Source organism: Malaclemys terrapin, chromosome 1, assembly GCF_027887155.1.
Source record: "Malaclemys terrapin pileata isolate rMalTer1 chromosome 1, rMalTer1.hap1, whole genome shotgun sequence".
Classification (NCBI taxonomy): Eukaryota; Metazoa; Chordata; order Testudines; family Emydidae; genus Malaclemys; species Malaclemys terrapin.
This window is the reverse complement of record NC_071505.1, coordinates 42659768-42680959: the sequence shown is the minus strand read 5'-3', so window position 1 is coordinate 42680959 and position 21192 is coordinate 42659768. Positions and strand designations below refer to the sequence as shown.

At 43.1% G+C, this 21192-nt stretch overlaps 1 protein-coding gene across 6 annotated transcripts in view; it reads right to left on the bottom strand.

Annotated features, from left to right (window-relative positions):
• CADPS2 (calcium dependent secretion activator 2) overlaps positions 1–21192 on the bottom strand; it is a 576541-nt gene that overhangs the window by 328412 nt on the left and 226937 nt on the right. For all 6 annotated transcript variants that reach the window (XM_054023205.1, XM_054023212.1, XM_054023223.1 and 3 more), the window contains 2 exons: positions 19871–19951; positions 423–659 (listed from right to left, as the gene is read on the bottom strand). In XM_054023205.1, the coding sequence (XP_053879180.1) occupies positions 423–659; positions 19871–19951 (318 nt within the window). The remainder of the gene's footprint in view (positions 1–422; positions 660–19870; positions 19952–21192) is intronic.

Below are 21192 nucleotides of genomic sequence, written 5' to 3'. Positions count from 1 at the left end.
ATGGTAACATAACCCTACATCATGTTGTTGCTGATTCTTACCTTCCCATAATTTATCTCCAAGTTATCTTTGACTTTTTTCACACTAGCAACTTAAGTTTCCCATACTCCTCTACATTTAGGCTAATTTATGCCCCAAACCTAACGTTTACTTATTTCTTAACCAAAGCCATCCTATAGGCTACAGCTCACCTGACAGGATCCTGAATCCTGCTCTTAGTTTAAAGGGGAAAATGTACATACGTTTGCACATAAACCCTAATTATCAAAAATTAAATTATGGTCTAGCTGTTTAACATACGAGTATGAAATTCTAAATAGAACTACAAAAATGGGGAAGGACTAATCATAAGGAGGTAGTAAGAAATAATATTCTAGAATCATTTAAATAATCAACAAATGTTATGTGATATATTCACTTACCTCTAATGTGAATGATAGCACCACATCTGACTTTGACAGCTGAATTTCATTTTCATCTCCTATGTCCAAGAAAGCAGAATTCTGTGATCGCTTTAACTTCTGCAATTTAAATTCTGGGCCACCTTTAGACACTGGAAGACTTTCCAAATTTGCCATTAGCAAATTCACTGAAGACCGCAACTCTTCTATAAACATGTTCTCCATTTCTTTCGCTACAAACTTTGGAAATTTTCTTTCCTTGAAAATATTTTTAAAATTCAGAATGTCATTAATTATGTCATATTATAAATTTTGTTTAACTAACTAAATCAATTGGCTATGTGCTTTCAGCCAGAGATAGTTAATGAAAATATAAATCTGAACTTTAATGATGATCTAGGATTACACGTTACAAATACTTGGCTTTGGAAATCTACCCTAAATACATTGCTGTCTTTAGCCAGAAACAATGTGAATTGAATTGAGGAATTCCATCAAATACTTCAAACAGATTAAATCACATTGCAACTTCTTGAGTACTTACAGAGAAAAAGAGATTAAAGGGCATCTTTCAAAGGAGGCAGGGCCAAATAATTCATTCTACCTTAATTTCAGAATGTGAGTACGTACATGCATCTTACACAGTCTCTCTGCTCTACTTGTATGTTCATCAACTTACTGTATCCCTTTAATGTTCACTGTTAATATCTGACACAAAATTCAATTGTCCAGTAGTAATTTTGCTATTCAAAACACTTCATATATGGACACAGAAAGCTTCAAAAAAAGGTAACATCAAACTGATTTTTTTAAATCATTATTTTACATGACAATGCTAATTTTGCTAGAGAAAGGCTTATTTTAAAATGAAACGTATAGGGTAACTAAGAGCTAACTTTCACTCTCAGTAGGAATTAAACAGACAATAGCGTGTATGCTCTACCAACCTGCACTGTAAAAAAACAAACAAAAAACAAAACCCCCTACCTACAGTCAATGAGTAATATAAAAGCATTGTGTGATCAGTGGACAAAGAGAAACAATACAGCTTTCTATTAACCAGATATGTGAAGCATGAGGAATAGTACACCCAAGTTTTTGTTGGAAAAAACAGGCATCTGTCTGTTGAACTACAGAAAATTCCCCACTACCTGTTTCTAGTAAGGAGGCTGAAAATTATGTCCATTTAAAATCTTTACAATTGCTTTTTGTTACACATATCATGTACAAGGAATAGCAGGAAGACTTAGCAGTTAAATGACAGATTTCATTCACAAATCTCAAGAGCTTTAAAAAAATGCAGGCAAGCATTTTGAGTACCGTTTTATAGATGAGACACATATAGCTTAAGTGACATTCCCAAGGACACTCATTCAGTCAACTGCATCACTGAATATAACTCTAAGGACTCATGACGCATGATCTGATGAACATGCTTATGCCAGGTAAAGGAAATACCATTCTAATGTTAATTAAGTAACATTTTAACCATTTTAAGATTTGAATGGTTTAAGGGCACCCACCAGAAGGCAAGCCAATTACAATCAGAAATATTTTGTACAAGTCTAACAGTCAAAGGCAGTACACACAACAGATTTAAAAAAAAAAAAAAAAACTTGCTTTGTGACAGCAATAAAATTGTAACAAGTTAAAATTCAGAGTGATTTTAAGCAAAGCCCTTCCCAATGCTTTTCAAATTATAGATTACAAAATTACATTAAAAAATGTCTTACGAGGATAACTGAAATAATATTCTGACTGTATGTGGGAGGTTTTAGAATGTTAAAGATAGAACATTAGTCAATTGTGTTAAATGATCCTTCCTCTTACTTTTTAAAGAAATGTCTTCTGTTCTTCTATGTCCCCTATCCTTACTTTACTTTTTTACCCAATCTTTTCTCAATTATTTTCAGTAAGGGTGATCTCCAAATGTCTAACGCAGCACTGACTCAAATTAGTGGTGGCAACAATAGTGCCAATATTTCAAATCAAGTCACATTTGTAAATTTGCATTGTGCAATAAGCTTCTACTCTGGACTAGATAATTTTCTGCACTCGAAAAAGAAGCCCTCTATTACCCAGTTGCCCCTGTCTCATGAAAATAGAGTCTAGCATCTTCAGCATATAGGCTATGTTTTTTTCATAATACATTTCAGGAGAAGTCAAGTTGTGACAAATTGTGATATCTGATATTTATTACAGATATTTTAGAGCAATAAGGTTTCTATTGTTTTCCCCCCTCAATTATATTTCATACTCAAGGTGGGGGATGTAGTCTGGAGAAGTTGATTTATGAAGCCCAAATCTTCTCAAAGATAATGCCTCCCATTAGGCTATAACCATTAGGGCTATGATTAGGATTATTGCAACATAATGGAACAAGCCCATGTTACTGGATGAGAAGTGTATCACTCGATAAAGTACCCTGTTCTCTTTACTCCCTCTGAAGCATCTAGCACTGGCCACTGTTGGTCTGACCCAGTATGGCCATTCTTATGTCTTAAGCCATCCACTTTTGATAACTGAGACTGGAAGGTCCGCCAACCTGGAAAACAAGCTGAGGGAAAAATGGATTCTCTAGAAGATATGCTAATGAATCCTGAAAGAAAATATTGAAAAGGCTAGAAGGAGAAGTAGGAGATAGTTCAGGCTGAGACACTTGAAACCTGGGTGGTTTGAGTGCTGATAGGCTGTTGAATCAGACAAGGAAGTCAGACTCCAGGGTCTCGTGGACAGGAGAGACAGTGGAGAAGGCTAGTCTGTCTGCTGCATGTCTGTAAGAAACATGATCCACCAAGTTAGGGAAGTCAAAATCAGTCGGACGTGATGCTGGCCACATCAGTCCCTTGTGTACCACTGGCTATGAAACTGACAAGCCTTAACCATGTTATTGATTTGGGGGAACTTTGTTATGAAGAGGATGGTGATCAATTGTTCTCCATGTCCAATGAAGGCAGAACAACAAATAATGGGCTTAATCTGCAGCAAGGGAGAGTTAGGTTAGATATTAGGAAAAACTTTCTAACTATGTAGTTAGGCTCTGGAATAGGCATCCAAAAGAGGTTGTGAAATCCCCACCCTTGGAAGTTTAAGAACAAGTTAGACAAACACCTGTCAGGGGTGGTCTAGGTTTACTTGGTCCTGCCTCAGCACAGGGACCTGGACTCGATGACCTCTCAATGTCCCTTCCAGCCCCATCGTTCTAGGATTACTAACATGGTATTGATTCTGCTCCCTAACAGGATGAACACAACAACCCCAGTCAAGTTTCCATGAAGAATATTCATAGAAAACAAATTTAAAGAAGCCTTGCAAACCATTACTAAAAGAAACTGAGCATGTGCCCTCTTTTGCTTCTTTATGATGCACAAAGAAAGCCCAAAAATTGTTTGTTATTTGCTTTCTTTATTTTGTTGTAAACACAGAAAAGTAAAAAATATAATATTTGGTCCTCCCTGTTCTTGCTGGAGAACTTCTAGGAAGTCTCAGAGTTCACAATATACATCTCTAACACTTTAATTGTAAGGGAAAAGGTGTTCAATCTTAATTTAAAAAAAAGGCTTCCTTTATTCAAAATGCTAGGCAATGAAGTTAAATAGGTGTTAACAAAACAAACAACTTTTCTAGTCTGACTAAAATTAAAATTCGTTAAAACAGATGTTAGCATTATAAGAACGTTTTTAGACTTTATGGAATGCTTGTAGGATGCTGCATGTATTAATCCTACTTACAATATCTGTATCCCATGGTATAAAGTTATATTGCGTGTTTACATTGTAAATCTCTGTAATGTGTATCACTAAACAGGAAAAGATGCATTAATTAAGGTAAAGTGCTCGTCTTGCACACAAGATGGCCCATTGAAAGTAAATGAGACATTGTGTAGTACCAAAGGACAGAGACCTTGTTGATTGCATTCCTCACTCCAGGAAGGGAAACCTGTGCATGAACTCATCCCATCAGCTTGGAATCTGAGGTGAAGGGGATAAAAATCCCCATCAAAGAGAAACTTGGTCTCTTTATGCTGCCAGGACTCTGAGGGGGCAAAGATTCCTAAATATAAGCAAGAAATCCCCATGCTGCCTATCATGTGTAAGCCCTAAAGGACACCTAAAGCTGCTTATTATAGAAAATTATATTACCTTTTTAAATCTAAGACGGTAACTCATTTGTTTCCTGTTTTAACCTTGTAAATAACTCCCATTTCTTTTCTTAGTTAATAAATCTTTAGCCAGGATTGGCTACAGGCGTTGTCTTTGATTTGAGATCTGAGTAGAGTTGATCTGAGGTAAGTGACTGATCCTTTGGGACTGTGAGTTACCTAAATGTTATTGTGATTTTTGGTGTAAAGTGATCATCTAACACATATTCCAGCTTGCCTGGGTGGCAAGATAGACTGGAATGCCCAAGGGAACTGTCTGTGACGCCATGGTAAGACTTGTTTCAGAGTGGTAGCCGTGTTAATCTGTATCAGCAAAAAGAATGAGGAGTACTTGTGGCACCTTAGAGACTAACAAATTGGGTTTTAGCTCACGAAAGCTTATGCCCAAATAAATTTGTTAGTCTCTAAGGTGCCACAAGTACTCCTCATTCTTCCATGGTAAGACTGTCATAGAGCTTTAGGAGTTCACACTTGTTACTGGGTTGGTGAAATCTAATTATAGAGCATACAATCAGTTTGGGTGTCTGCCCTGTTTTTTGACCGTCTGCCCTGAGGTTGGCACTCACGATCGTGAGCCACTCCAGATGGCGTGACACGACCCAATCCCCATTTATTTGAATATTTCTGATCTCAAGCACATTTCAGATATATGGAGCAATACAGTATTTGCCATACCAAACCAGTTAAAAATAAAAAAAACATTAACTGTTATTTTGGTATGTATAAAGATAACTTAATTGTATTGTCAAAATAACAAAACATTTATACTTCTAATTTATTTATTATACTCCCCTCTGAAGTGTTCATTTTCATTCATTCAGTATGATTGAGTAGCTCATGGAAAGGACTGAAGTGAAGTCACAAATGAGTTGAGCTTTGCTATAGTGAAAAGCATGTTGCATTTTCACTGTCTGATATATCTTGATGCACCATATGAGCTTCACATAAATGAAAGAAACTGGCAGAGAATTCAACAGAATTATTTCTACTTTTCTGAATATAAAAATAAACAAAAATGTGGAGGGGAAAAAACAAGATCAAAGTAAACTTAAAATACTAAATACTAAAATAAATGAATATCTGTTAATTAGCATAGGATATTGAACAGGAAAGAGCTATAGTATGTGGCAATGAAGTGGAACAAACATTTGAAGTAGTCTTCTCTCATATCTTACAAGTTCCCTTATGGAAAAATCCTATGGAATTTAATAGAGAATTATAGCTGTGCCATCGAATTCCACAGGCTGATTTAAACATTCTATAGATAAGAAACAATTTTCTATTAGACTCTGTAGATTGTTTAGAATAGAGTTATATTAAACTCTATTAGCTACAATCCTGTTAAATTATATAGGACTAGCCCATAAATGTGTATTACAATCATAGGCAGACCTAATAAAACAATTAAATGAAAAAAGTTGAATAAAGCCCTGTTATGAAGCAAATATTTCCAAATAGAATGTAAAAGGTTAAAGAAATTTTCCACTGGTCCAAACCTATGCTATTAAAGAAAGGGACCACGGACAAACATGATGCAGACTACGACTGGAATTATCTCCCTGAACTTTTGAAAGTAAAGGCTAAGTCAAAATGTAACTTAAGAAGAATGCACAGTTTAAGTTTCTTTAAGGTCAAAATAAACACCAACAGACTTTTAAAAATTAAAGCATTTAATCTAAAGCCCCAAGTACCATGAATGTTACATTATGGTTATCAGCTTTTATTTACTTATTTTGATAGGGATATATGCTATGTTAAAAAGCGCTATAGGGAATTCTTATTTGTGTGTGTGATTCTCTGATCATTGGTGAGTATCATTCCCTCATGTCTGAAAGAAATTTTACTAGTCCTGGATCACATATAGGTAATCTCTCTCTCAAACTCTGACACTCTCTCTCGCTCTCAAAAAGAACAGGAGTACTTGTGGCACCTTAAAGACTAACAAATTTATTTGAGCATAAGATTTTGTGAGCTCAGTCCACTTCATCAGATGCATAGAATGAAACATATAGTGAGGAGATATATATACACATACAGAGAACTTGAAAAGATGGGAGTAGCCCTACCAACTCTAAGAGGCTAATTATACACACACACACACACCCTACCTATTAAAGTAAGTGAAAGTACTTGTCACTCCATTCTTATTGTGATAGGTAATGAAAAGTGAAAAGATATAAAATAGGCCAACAGTTGAGAGAGAGGGTCATCTATGCTAATGGGGCTTAGTTTGCAGCCTTCCCTCAAGTTGCCAGAATACCCCCATAGCATTCATTACCCCCTGCCCCGCCCCCGCACACTGCAGGCTGCAAGGGGGATAGTGTAATGCTGTTTACATGAACTCTACATTGTTCCTATGCAGGTGGAATTCTGCCCCAGCTGCTTGTGGATCATCTATGGTCCCTGCATGCAGCCAGAATGACCTAATGGAGCTGGAACCAGGGCCAGAACTGGTCCCTAAATCTCAGGGATCAATTCACCCATTACTGAAATGCAGCATTTGTTTGCTCATTTTGAAGACTGAAAAATAACAGACAGTTGAAAGTAGGAGAGAAATTGAACAGGCAACCACTGAATCATTGAATATGATTACATGAGCTGGAGTTTGGCCAGGACATTGGCACTAGCATTTCAACATTACTGCTGTGACTTAAATGCTCTACAGAAAGCCCAAACTTGTGGCTAACAAATATCACACTACATGAGCGTCTCTTTATTCTGCTGTTAATGGGACAATTTTTATTGTGAAGTGAATATTGACAGGAAAGCAAAAAGCTCTCTCAACTGTGGCATAATTTCCTAATATGGATAAAAATCCATTATACCAAGATACACTTTGATATACATTTCTAAGTTCTATCAGCTGGAAAGAGATAATAAATATACTGTAGTTTGTCTTCTTGAATTATTCTAGATCAACACTTTCTAACATTCTTGCATTCACTAGGTACAGTAGCTAATCTTTTTTTGAAAATATATATACCTGGTGTATAATTATGAACTCTAATATCAAAATTAATATGTAATTTTACAGGAAAAAATGGGTCAGATCTTAAAGTATCATGTGCTGGGGAAACTTTAAAAATATATGTTGATCACCAAAGACTATAGTTCTGTCAGTCTCTTTAAGTTGGATCACTGCTGGTAAAAAAGCCAGCTTTCAAGGAAAGAATCCATAATTCCTAATTTTGATGGTCAAAAATAAAAGCCATCTGGGAATACCTTACACATGACAAACAATTCCTCTGAGTGCAAGAAGCCAGTCTTAAATTGTTGTTGTAATGGAATGGTAAACTGTATTATACTGTTCAGCAACTACGTGGCACTGTGTGAAAAATACCATTTTTAAACTAACTTCAGCCATATCTGGCAGAGCAGTAAAGGATCTTATGATGAACAGAGCTGATGTGTATAAGCAAGCTCTGTGACCAGTCCATATCTGATACAGAAGAACATGGCATGAGATCAGAAATAAAGTAAGAATAGAAACAAAAGAAAAACAGCAACAAAGGTTACAGACAGAAGGAACAAAGCAACAAAAGTTGTAGGACCTTATCAATATGCTAATCTTCAATGCCCCAGAGAACTTCAGCTTTGACAAACATTTACAATGGACAGACTGAAAACAATAATTTTGCATTGCAAACAAACTCCACAAAGAAACTGGTGATATAGAAGTATTTTCGGTAATTTATGCTATGGGAAAGCAAGCAGAGCATATATTTAAATCCTCTGATTTTACTGAAGACAATCACAAACATGACTGTGAAAGAGTTCTGGCTATGTCTTTATACTCCAGAGAAATGCAGTTTATCAAAGAGCTTTTTTTTGCAGCAGAGAATTCAAGAACCAGGGGAAATGATGTATGTTTTATAAGAGCTCTACATGTATTGGCTGAAAACTGAGATTTTTGGGAATGCAAAACATGAAAATATCAGACAGACTGGTTATTGGGTTAATTCATAAAAACCTTTCACAGCAGCTACAAGTGAAGAGAGATTTAACCCTAGCCACAGCTATACAGAATGGCAAAGCAGTCAGAATTAGTCAAAGAACAGAACAAAAAGCAGGAGCAACCTGAAAAACCTGAAAATAGCTTAAAAAGTATAAACAGACACTTGAAAGTGAAAAGTCATTATTATAAAACCATTGAGGCAAGGAGAGAGAACTACCAGGCTAAGATGGACAAACTCCCGATGCTGAAGGTGTGGAAAAAATCATAACCCAAGAAATGATGCATGTCCAGCCAGAGGCACACAGTGTAATGCATGAGTATGAAATATGGACATGTTGCAACTGTTTGCCGCACCAGTAAGGTAGCAGAATTCTAGTACAGACAATAAAGAGCCACTGCTTCTGGGATCTATCACTTAGGATGACATAGAGCCTGCCTGGAGAGTGAATCTGAATATTCATGGTAATACTATTGACTTTAAAATTGACTCAGGAGCTGACGTCATAGCCCTCTCTGAGGGGCCTTACAATCACTTTCAACCCCAGAAGTCTCCTGACACAGCTCTGACTAGCCTGGAGGCATTCTGAACTGCATGCCCAGTTCACTACAGAAACAACTTACAATGACAAAAGCTATTCATTCTGACTGCATGTGATCAAAGGACTACAGACCCAGCCTTCTCAGCCACAGTGTGCCTAGTGAGAAAGGCAGAAGAACTCAATGGAGGATTTGATGATATTGCACTTTTGAAAGAAGATCCAGTGCAAATCAACTAGAGCAGGGGTTGGCAACCTTTCAGAAGTGGTGTGCCAAGTCTTCATTTATTCACTCTGATTTAAGGTTCCGCGTGCCGGTAATACATTTTAATGTTTTTTAGAAGGTCTCTCTCTATAAGTCTATATATTATATAACTAAACTATTGTATTGTAAAATAAACAAGATTTTCAAAGTGTTTAAGAAGCTTCATTTAAAATTAAATTAAAATGTTGATCTTACGCCGCTGGCCCACTCAGCCCGCTGCTGGTCTGGGGTTCTGCTCACCTAGGCCGGCAGTGGGCTGAGCGGGACCTGTGGCCGGAACCCCGGCTGGCAAGGGGCGAGCAGCCAGAACCCCAGACCGGCAGTGGGCTGTGCAGGGCTGGTGGCTGGGACCCCACAGCCCACTGCTGCTCAGGGGTTCCATCCGCCGGCTCCTGCCAGCCGGAATGCCAGCTGCCGGACCCGCTCAGCCCGCTGCCAGTCTGGGGTCCCGGCCCTGCCCACATACAGGGGGTACCTACCTTCTCCCTGGTTCTGGCCCATTCTCTTCCTCTCTCTGCACTGAGCTGAGGGTGGGAGTTCACTGAGCACAGGGCTGGGGGTGAAGGGTCTGGCCAGGAGCTAGAATGAGGGAGGGGGCTCAGGGTTGGGGCAGAAGATTTGGGTGTGGGGCACTTACCTGGGCAGCTCCCATTTGGTGTGAGGAGTGCAGGTAGATATGTGGGGTGTGTGTGTGTGCAGGAGCTCCCGTTTGGTGCTCAGGGTGAGGGTGTGGGGGGTGCAAGAGTCAGGGTGTGGGAGCACTGAGTATGTGGGGGGGTGCAAGAGTCAAGGCAGAAAGCTGGGGGCATGTGAGGGGGGTGCAGGTGTCAGGGCGGGGGGGGGGCTGGGTATGTGTGGGGGTGCCAGAGTCACGGCTGGGGTCGTGAAGGAGTCAAGCAGAGGGCTGGGTGTGTGTGAGGGGGGTACAGGGCTCAGGGCAGGGGCCTGGGGTGTGTGCGGAGCACAGGGCTCAGGGCATGGGCATGGGGGACGTGCGAGGCTTTGGGGCTCAGGACAGAGGGCTGGGTGTGTGTGTGTGGGGGGTCAGGGCTCAGGGCAGAGGGCAGAGGGCAGAGGGCTGGGTGTGTATGTGGGGGGGCTCAGGGTAGAGGGCTGGGAGTGCGTGGGGGGGCATGGCAGAGGGCTTCTCCCACTCCTGCAGCCCCCAGCTAGTTCACCCACTCGTGGCCCCGCGGCGCACCGCACGAGCGCAACTAGTGCCCCCCGGCAAGAGAGTCCCCTCTGGCTGTGTCTGGAGGAGCTGCTCCGGGTGGCACATGACCCCGCGGTATGCGAGCTCCTTGTCCCAGGGCTCTCTGGCCACCACCGATTCCCGCTCACCCGCACCTGCTGTGCGCTCAGCGCCGCTGGGCTCTCCACTCCTCCCAGCAAGTACCGATCCATGGCCGCAGCCGGGCGCCTCCTCCCGGGGAGGCTCAGCAGCCGGCGCTTACTGCCGCCGGGAGTCGGGAACGGGTCCGGCAGCGAACCCACTCCCCCGGCGTGCTGCCAATCCACCATGGCCAGCTATACCAAGGCAGCCCAGGTAAGAGGGCTCCTTGCTGAGTGAGGGGACACGGGAGCCCACTGGCAGGCCGCTGAGGCGGCTCCTCTCTAGGGTGGCGCAGGCTCTGCCCCTCACTGGCTGCGTGTCCTCAGGACTCAGGCAGGCAGCAGCTTGCCATTAAAAATCGGCACGCGTGCCATAGGTTGCCGACCCCTGAACTAGAGAGACAATACTGAACCATACAGTATACAAACACTCCTACCCGAGAGACTTTGGAAAAGACAGGCTGCAGATTTATGCAAATTCAGAATCATTACCCGGTCATACTGGACTATTTTTCCAGGATAAAGAAATAATGTACTTGAAAGACATAAGATGTCACAGTGTTATCAAGAACCTGAAGTGCACTTTTGCTTACTACAGTATTCCAAAACAACTAGTGATGGACAATGGATCACAATTTACTGCAGCAGAATTTAAGTCATTCCAAACAAAATATGATTTTGGTCATATTAGTAGCAGCCCATATTACCCAAAAGTGAGTAGAGAGGCTGAGAGAGCTGTACAGACAATCAAGAAAATCCTACAGCAAGAAGATCCATTCCTTGCTCTTTTGAGTCACAGAGCAACACCAATGGCGGCTACTGGATATAGTCCAGCACACTCAGAACTACTATTCCAACTTTGGAAAATAATCTATTTCTAAGTGGCCAGATATGAAAAGAGTAGCCAAATCCAATAAAAAAAGCTAAAAGAGCTTATGAACACTTTTACAACAGACATCATTCATTTAGAGAATTGCCAGGTCTAGCTCCTGGTGACCATGTTCATGTCAAATTGGATAGAAAAAAATATGAACAACTCCAGCTGTCACGTAGAAAAAGAATTCAACGCCCAAATTATGTGATCGAGACCAATAGTGGAGAGTTCAACCGAAACAGTCAACATCTACAGTTTGTTCCTCAGAAAGAACAATTAACAAAGCCAAGTCTATAGATGATACACACAGAACAAGAAGACAACTCAAAGATTCCAAATTGACCACAGCCAATTGTTGCAACTAATGGACACTTAGATAACCAAGGTGTTGTGTGTTCGGGTCACGTAATTAAAAAAACAGAACAATTCAGAGACACTTAACAGACTGATACGTACTGAACTTATTGTAAAGGGTAGGAATGTAGAACTCAAAAGGGGGAGATGTCATGGAATGCTAAACTGTATTATACTGTTCAGCCACTAGATAGCACTGTGTGTAAAAGATCTTATTTAAAGGAACCTTTATCATACCTGGCAGAGCATTAAATGATCTTATGATGAATGCAGCTGGTGTGTATAAGCAAGCTCTGTGACCAGTCCACATCTGGTACAGAAGAATGTGACAGTTGTATTCCTTTTAGAAAAGTCTGAACTATTAATAGTAACTGTTTTTATAAACCACTTTATGAAGTGGAAATGATTTCTAGATAAAAATCTCCTAGTTGTGAACTATTAAAAGAATATAAAAACTTTCTATGATGTTTCCTCTTTTTATCAATTTTGAAGCACCTGATTTCTTGGGTGACCTCTGGGGCTCTCATATCTACAGCAACAGATATTTTTTTATGGATTATCAACAGGAAAAGGGAGGATTGAAGATTGAAAAGGCCCTGGTAAAAGGACCTCCCATAACTGTAAACAAAGATTTAGAAGATTCTAAGAGGGCATGGAACTTCACCCCTTGTGCAGTATATCCAAAACGGCAGCTGGGATTTTCGTTGCTTTGTGCAAAAGCATGCCCTTGGTACACAGAAACCATGACATTTCCAACCTGTTTCGAAAGAGTGCAAAATCTACATATTTCCAGAATATGCACTTGTGTAAAGGAAGGAATTAGAGTAGAAGCAGAGTAGAGGAGGAATGGAACTAAACTTTAGTGTAAGTCATATTAACATTTTCACTTCCTTTAAAATGAATTTTAATCATCCAAAAAGTAAGTTTTACTGATTAGAAAGCTTATCCAGCAGAATTATTATTCAGATTTCATCCAACTAGTCCTGAGAGTGGCTATTTTTGTTTCTCTATCCCTCCACCCTTTTAAAAAAAAACCAACCAGTTCTGGAGTAAACAGTTGTCTTCTGCTATTCTACAAAACATCATGGTCTCCCCAAGTGGCCTCATTCTGCCACCACCAGAGAGACTAAGAAAAAAACAGTTACCTATCTTTCATAACTGCTGTTCTTTGAGATGTGTTGCTCATGTCCATTCCAAGTACATTGCGTGTACAGTCGTCAGAAGGTTTTTCCCCTAGCTGTACCCGTCAGGTCGGCTGTGGAGCACGCTGGAGTCGCGCCTTCATGGCAGTCTATATAGGTCCCTGCTGACCTGCCACCTCCTCAGTTTCTTCTTGCCGGAGTACTCCAAAAGAGGGGTAGGCGGCTGGGTCTTGGAATGGACAGGAGCATCACATCTCGAAGAACAGTTATGAAAAGTAGGTAACTGTTTCTTTTTTTCTTCGAGTGCTTGCTCATGTTGATTCCAACTAAGTGACTCCCAAGTGGTTCCCAGGAGGAAGGGTCGAAGTTCACTGAATCACAAACTGCAGCACCGCCCTACCAAATGCGGCATCTTCTCTAGCCTGCTGAGTAATAGCGTAATGTGATGTAAAGGTGTGGATCAACAACCACATCTTTGCCCTGCAGATGTCTTGAATGGGAACCTGCACCAGGAATGCCACTGAGGAAGCCTGCGCTCTTGTGTAGTGCGCTGTCAATGCTGGGGCAGGTATCTTTGCTAGCTCATAGCACGCCCTGATACAGGCCATGATCCATGACAAGATCCTTTGGGACGACACCGGGAGCCCCTTCATCCGCTCAGCAATTGCAATGAAAAACTGTATTGACTTTAGAAACGGCTTCGTCCATTTAATGTAAAAAGCTAATGCTCGTCTGACATCCAGGGAGTGGAGCATCTGTTCCCGGTTACTAGCATGCTGCTTAGGGAAGAACAGTGGGGAAAAAAATATCCTGATTTGCATGGAATTGTGAAACTACATTTGGGAGGAAGGCTGGATGCGGCCACAACTGTACCTTGTCCTTGTAAAAACAGTATAAGGGGGCTTGGACATCAAGGTCTTAAACTCAGACACCTTCCTGGCTGAAGTTATAGCCACTAGGAATGCCACTTTCCAGGAAAGATAGAGGAAAGAGCATGTTGCTAGGGGCTCAAAAGGAGGGCTCATTAGCCTTGAGCACACCAGGTTGAGATCCCCTGGGGGGAATTGGCCATCTTACCTGAGGGTACAGTCTATCTTGCCCTTTGAGGAAGCAGCCAACCCTGAGGTTAGCGAATACTGGCAGGCCAGCAGAACCAGGATGGAAAGCCAAGATGGTGGCCAGGTGCATCTTTATTGATGACAATGCCTGGCCTTGCTGGTTTAGGTGCAGTAAATAATCCAGAATAAAAGGAATCAATGACTGTAAAGGTGGAGTGTCTTTTTTCAGTGTCCAAATTGAGAATCTCTTCCACTTAGCCAGATAAGTGGCTTGAATGCATGGTTTCCAAGACTGCCAAGAAGAACCTCCCTAATGGAATCTGAGCATGTGAGCTCCAAGGGGTTTAGCCATGGAGTTTCCTTACCGTGAGGTGGAGAGACTCTAGATTGGAATGCTGGAGGTGGCCATGACCCTGTGTGATCAAGTCGGGAACCCGGGGCAGTGTTATAGGTGTATGCATCAACAGGTCTAGAAGCATGGTGAACAAGTGTTGACATGACCGTGCTGGTGCTCTCAAGATCATTGATGCTCCTTCTCTGTGGACCTTCAGCAGGATCTTGCATATGAGTGGGAAGGGCGAGAATGCATACAGCAGGTGTCTATTCCAAGGGAGAAGAAAGGTATCTACGAGCAACCTCAGGCCATGATTCAGGAAGGAACAGAGCTGCTGACACTTCCTGCTGCGCCATGTTGCGATCTGGGGAAATTCCCACCTTTGGAAGGCATTGTTACGACATCCAGACGGAAGGACCACTCGTAATTGTGAGAAGACCTGCTGAGATGATCAGCCAGTTTGTTCTGAGAGTCCGGAAGGTGAGATGCCTGCAGATGTATGGAGTGGGCAATGCAGAAGTCCCACAGCTTGAGGGCTTCCTGGCAGAGGAGGGAGCATCACCCTGTCTGTTTATATAAAACAACGCTGTTATATTGTTTGTCGATACTGATACACATCTGCCCTCCATATGGATTTGAAACATCTGGCAAGCACGGAAAACCACATGTAGCTCCCTTACACTAATGGGCAGTGGAAGTTCTGCTTGGGACCAGAGACTTGGAGTCCTGGTTCTTCCGAAGTGCGCGCACCCCAAACCCATTGCCGACACGTCCGTTACTAGAGACAGCGAAAGTTGGGGCCCGGAGAAAGACACTCCCACACACACCACTTGTGGGTTGAGCCACCACCGGAAGGACTCAATAACTGGAGGAGAGAGTGTGACCAACTTGTCTAGGTGGTCTCGGTTCAGCCTATACACTGAGGCTAGCCAAGCCTGAAGGGGACAGAGCCACAACCTGGCATGCTGTACTACATATGTACAAGTGGCCATATGGCCAAGCAGCTTCAGGCAATTTTTCACCATAATGGTGGGGTATCGCCAGAGTTCCTCTATGGTGGCACCCATGGTGAGAAAGCAAGTTTCCAGAAGAAATGCCCTGGCTTGATCGGAGTCTAGGAGAGCTCCTATGAACTCTATCCTCTGAGTAGGAGTTAGGGTCCATTTCACCATGTTCAGTATCAGACCAAGCCTGTGGAATGTTGTCCGAACTAGGCTCACATGAACCTCCACTTCGTCCTTGGAGTGGCCTTTGATTGGCCAGTCGTCTAGGTATGGGAATACTTAAAGTTGCTGCTTCCACAAGAAAGCTGCCATAACCTACGTGCACTTGCTAAACACCCAAGGGGCTGCCGAGACGCCGAAGGGGAGAACAGTAAACTGGTAGTGAGTGTTGTTGACCACAAAGCGGAGGAGCTGTTTGTGGGACGGGACTATGGAGACACATGAAAGTACATATCCTTCAAGTCAAGGGCAGTGTACCAATCCCCCAGATCCAGAGAGAGGATAATGGAAGCCAGGGAGACCGTGTGAAACTTTAACGTTTTTATCAACCTGTTGAGGTTTCGCACGTCTAAAATAGGTCTGAGCCCACCATTGGCCTTCGGGATTAGGAAATACCAGGAATAGACCCCCCCTGCCCCTGAACTCCAGAGGGACCTCCTCTCCCACTTCGAATTGTAGGGTGTTTGCACTTCCTGCATGAGAAGTTGCTCATGAGAAGGGTCTCTGAAGAGGGATGGGGAAGGAGGGTGGGAAGGTGGGAGTAAACAGAATTGGAGAGAATATTCCAATTCTACCATGCTCAAGACCCATTGGTCTGAGGTGCTCAGGCATGGTAGAAATGGGATAGATTATCACAAAGGGAGGGGAAGGATCTGGGATCTGGACTGGTGCGTTGCCCCCGGGTCCACCTTCAAAGTTTGGCTTGGAGGTTGAGGACTGCTACGCTGAATCCAGGCCCTAGTTCAAGGATGACTGAGAGGTTCTCTGTCTATTACTCCTGCCCCACTTCTTGCTATAGTCCTGTTTAGGTGGGGCAGGGTAGAAGCAAGGGGTAAGATGTGGCTTAAAATGCTTACTCGGGGGGGGGGGGGGGGCTGGCATATGGAGCCCCAGGGACTTTAGTATTGCCCATGAGTCTTTCAGGCTATGGCGCTTAGAGTCTGTTTGCTCCAAGAAAAGCCCTAAACAGTCAAAAGGAAAGTCCTGGATTGTCTGCTGGACTTTGTGCAGGAGTCCCGACACCTGAAGCTATGAGCTCCTTCTCATGGCTATGACTGTCGACAAAGTACGGGTTGCCGAGTCCACCCAATCTAGAGAGGCCTGTAAGGAGGTCATCGCAATGACCTTGCTTTCCTCAAGAACAGCAGCAAACTCCTAGGGGGAGTACACCAGGAGTAGCTCCTTGAATTTGGACAACATGGTCCAAGAGTTAAAACTGTAGCGACTAAGGCTGCCTGCTGGTTGGAAATGTGAAGCAGGACCCCCCCGGTAGAATACACCATCCTACTGAAGAGATCCAGTTTCTTCACCTCCTTGGACTTAGGAGTAGGTCCCAGTTGTCCTTGCCTTTCCTTTTGGTTGGCAACCTCCACCACCAGAGTGCCCAGCTGAGGTGAGTGAACAGGTATTCATACCCTTTTGAAGGTACTTCAAAATACTTCCTCTCCACCGCTTTGGCTGTGGGGGAAGAGGAGGCGGGTGTTTGCCACAACGCTTTAGTAGTGTTGTGGATGGCCTTAATGAGGGGCAAAGCCACCCCTGAGGGACCTTCAGGCACCAGAATGTGAACCATGGGGTCAGTCTCCTCCGACACCTCCTCTACCTGCATGCCCAAATTTTGAGCCATCCTTCTGAGCAACTCCTGGTGGGCTCAGTTGTCCATGGTGGATGTTCCCGCCATGCCTTCATCAGGGGAGTATAAGGAAGATGCCCACAGGGGCACCTGGTCTTCCTGACCCTCCGGTTGTGGGGATCCCCCCATGCCAACACATCCTGGTACTGGCCCCAGTGCCGGGTCCTGCTGCGGTCTCAGTGCTGGCCTGTGTGCTCATCTCTTGGCCTCATGGAGGTTCACGGGCTACAGATGATGATGGTGGAGGGCTCATGGCTCCGATACCACCTACAAGGACCTGGACTCCAGCCCTTGAGCTTGGTAGTAGGCCCACTGGGTCCAGAAGGGCCATTGAGCAGGCGCCTGCCACTGCGGTGGCCATGGCATCATAGGCAACGGTTGCCCTTCCTCTCATCTGGAACGGAGCTGGCATCGCCTAGACGCATACAACTCCGCCTCTGAGTCAGACGAGGACTCTGATCTCAGTGACCAAGGTGTTGCGGAGCGAGGTGGTGCCGGGGAACAGTGTCAAGGCAAGGGCGAGGAGTGCCACATCATTGCCGGCTTGCCCTTAGAAGGCACGGTGCCACTTTGTGGTACCTGTGTGGGTGACTATGCTGTCATTGCTATGAGGTCCCTACCTGCCTCAAAAGGTGTCCGGCGTGGAGGGAAGGTCTAACTCCTCCACCCAACAACCCCATACCAGGGACTCCATCAGAACCGGACTCGATGGATTTCCCTGTGAGGCCGGAGTCGACTGTGCCGGCTGAGTCGGATCCGAAACAAGGTGACCCGGTGTGCCGCACTGGTGCCTCTTCACTCCACTACTCTAGTGGGAGAGCAACCTCTTCTTTTTCCTTGTGTGGCACTAGTGAATGAGAGCAATGCCTGGCACTTGCACCGGAGGAGGTCTTCAGTGCTGGGGAATGGTGGTGCAAAAGGTCCCTGGAGCCCAAGTCCTTTCTCAGTGCCACAGCCTCGCTCACTGAGGCCGGTGCACTCCACACCAAAGTGCTGAGCTTGGGGACGAAGGGCTGGCTCCATGAGGAGCAATTTCACCCTGAAGTCCCTTTCCTTCTTAGTCCTTGGGCACAAGCTTCTACAGATTTTGCACTTCTCAGTCTGATGGGCTTCCCCAAACACTTTAAGCAACAGTCACGTGGGTCTCCCTTTGGCATAGGCTTCAGACAGGACCCACACGGGTTGAAGCCTTGAGACCAAGGCATGCCCTGGTCCCCGGGAGGGAAAGGTGGTGGGGGAAACCCCCAACTAAAACTTACCTTAAATAACTATGAACTACTGGAACTAACTAATACTAAGTTTTAACTATTTCAGGTACAACAAGAGAAAGTCCACTAGTGGATAGCCTGCAAAAGAAGAGAGCTGCTCCAACAACCATCAGTGGCGTTAAGAAGGAACTGAGAAGGCGGTGGTTCGGCAGAGACCTATATACACTACCAGGAAGGCATGACTCCAGGGGGTCCAAAGCCAACACGACAGGTACCACTAGGGGAAAAAACCTTCCGACAACTGTGCACGCGGCGTTCACACACCTACTTGGAATGGACATGAGCAAGCACTTGAAGAAGAAAAAGGTTTTTTAAATACACATTGAGCAAACCATATATATGATTGGGATGTCCATTGGAGCTACTCTAGCAAGGGGCGGGGAACCACCAGAATACAGAACTAGTACAGAAGTTCCTTGTTTATGGCCCAGTGCCTCCCAGGGAATACTAGGTGTGGGGGAGGCTCATATGGCTCTTTCTGCAATTGGGAAATCCTGCCCCCAACCATGGAGTGATGTGGCCTGTGGTACAAAGGTAGTGATGTACTCTCCTAATGAATACTGCCAGAGATTTACTCCCCATTATCTTCCGCCCATAGTTTTTAACATGGGAGGACATGGTCTGGGCCATAGGAATTATATGGCCTTGTCTACATAATGATTTAGTTCACAGAAAGCTGACTTGTGAATCTACCCTGCACTAACTTGCCATTCACTAATTGTCCGTATGGACCCTGCTGATGCGCATTAACAGGTCAGTGGTGCACTCTGGTCTGGCTTTATAGGTTGAGGGATATAAAAATAGATCCAATTTTCTAAAACATTTATAAAAAATATTCTCTTTAATCTATCCACTACCATTTAGGATGGCCTGCACAACTCTCTGATGGCTTTACTACTCGTAATGACAAAATCCAACCCAAACTCATGCGAATACAAATTTTATACCATACCATACTCACGTGTGTACGAATTACACACACTCTTTCTTTTCTCTCCAACTGAGCTCGCTGACAATGGCAGAATCAGATCACAGTATATATGACTTATCAAGGTCTCTCTCCTCCCCCCCTGGCATGTGTGCCTCTCTCTCTCTCTCTCTCTCTATATATATATATATATATATAAAAACACGAGAGAGACAGAAACAGACGCTCTAGACTGGAACTAGTCTGTTCTTCTAAACTGCTGCACAGTACAACTGCCCTAATTTGCTTAATTTTCCTTTTAAAAGGATCAATGGTTATAATATTCAGGAGGGTATATGGCATACATGCACGCACTCACACACACCATTTAAAATTCGAGGCATGAAAGTGACAATCATAATTTACCTTTGTCATTTGTTCTGCCATTTGTAGACGCCCATCTAGTTCACGTCGGATCTGAGCTGCTTGTTCATCTGCATTATCCAGCTTCAGTACAGAGCACACAAAATGGAAAAATTAATCATGTGGGACAAGCTATGGTAATTGCCTGTTTTAATTATAATAAAAACAACATTTCAAAATAAGGGAAAAACAGAAAAGCTTCAAATATTCTCTGTTTACAGTAAAATATTAAAGGTCTGACTTTCATCAGAAATGCAAGGCAATTTCAATTTGTAAGTGAATCGTGACAATGTATCATCATTAGAGAGAAGGTGGATGCAGTAATATTTATATTTTATTTAATATAATATTTTATTGGACCAACTTCTTTTGGTGAGAGAGACGATCTTTGGAACTTACACAGAGCTCTTCTTCAGCTCTGTGTAAACTCGAAAGATAACCCAATAAAAGATATTACCTCACCTACCTTGTCCCTCTAATATCCTGCAACAAACACAAACACTGAATGTATCATGACAAGTACAAATGCAAATTATCATGGAGGCATTAGCCACTAGAGCTCTGACATACAAAGAGATTTAGATAGATTAGTTGTGATTAAAAATTCCCAATATTTTCCTCATTATTAGGACATTATAACTTCTAAAAGTGCTTCATGGGAGATAAATGCAGGATTATCAAAGGACCTTACAGTCTAAATTTTAGATAGATACAGTAAGTGAGAGTGACAAAAAACAGGGCGAGTGAGGAAAAACTAAGATTACATAAATAGAACCATCTGTGCCATTTTAAAATCACATGAACCATTTTAACAGCTGACTTTTCGTATGGGAACAAGTGGAGGGAGTAGAGCATTGTCTGTGATGTGCTCATTGCACATGGGAGAGACAAGTAGCCACATTTTACATCAGCGGGAGTATTTCTGTTGTTTTCATGTTCAGCTTTAGATATAGTGACAGCTTCCCAACTAGTTCTTCAAAGCATCTCCCTGGCCAACCAGGATCATTTTGGTTTTGCCAGGGCTGAGTTTGAGCCAGTTGCTCTTCATCCAAAAAGCTGATCTCTTGTAAGCATTGTGGTATCTTATCATGGCAGTGATTGCATCAGTGGAGAATGAGATATGCAGACAGGTGTCATCAACATATATAGAGAGCAAGACCCATGATATCTTAATGTCTCCCCAAATGGTGTTATAATAGCCAGTTTAAGACTTTGGACCTAATCTTCAAATCAATTAATGGATCGGGTCCAAGCTACATTTGAGATCACATCTCGATCCCTGAACTGCCAAGACCATTGTGCTCCTCAGACAATGCAGATTACAA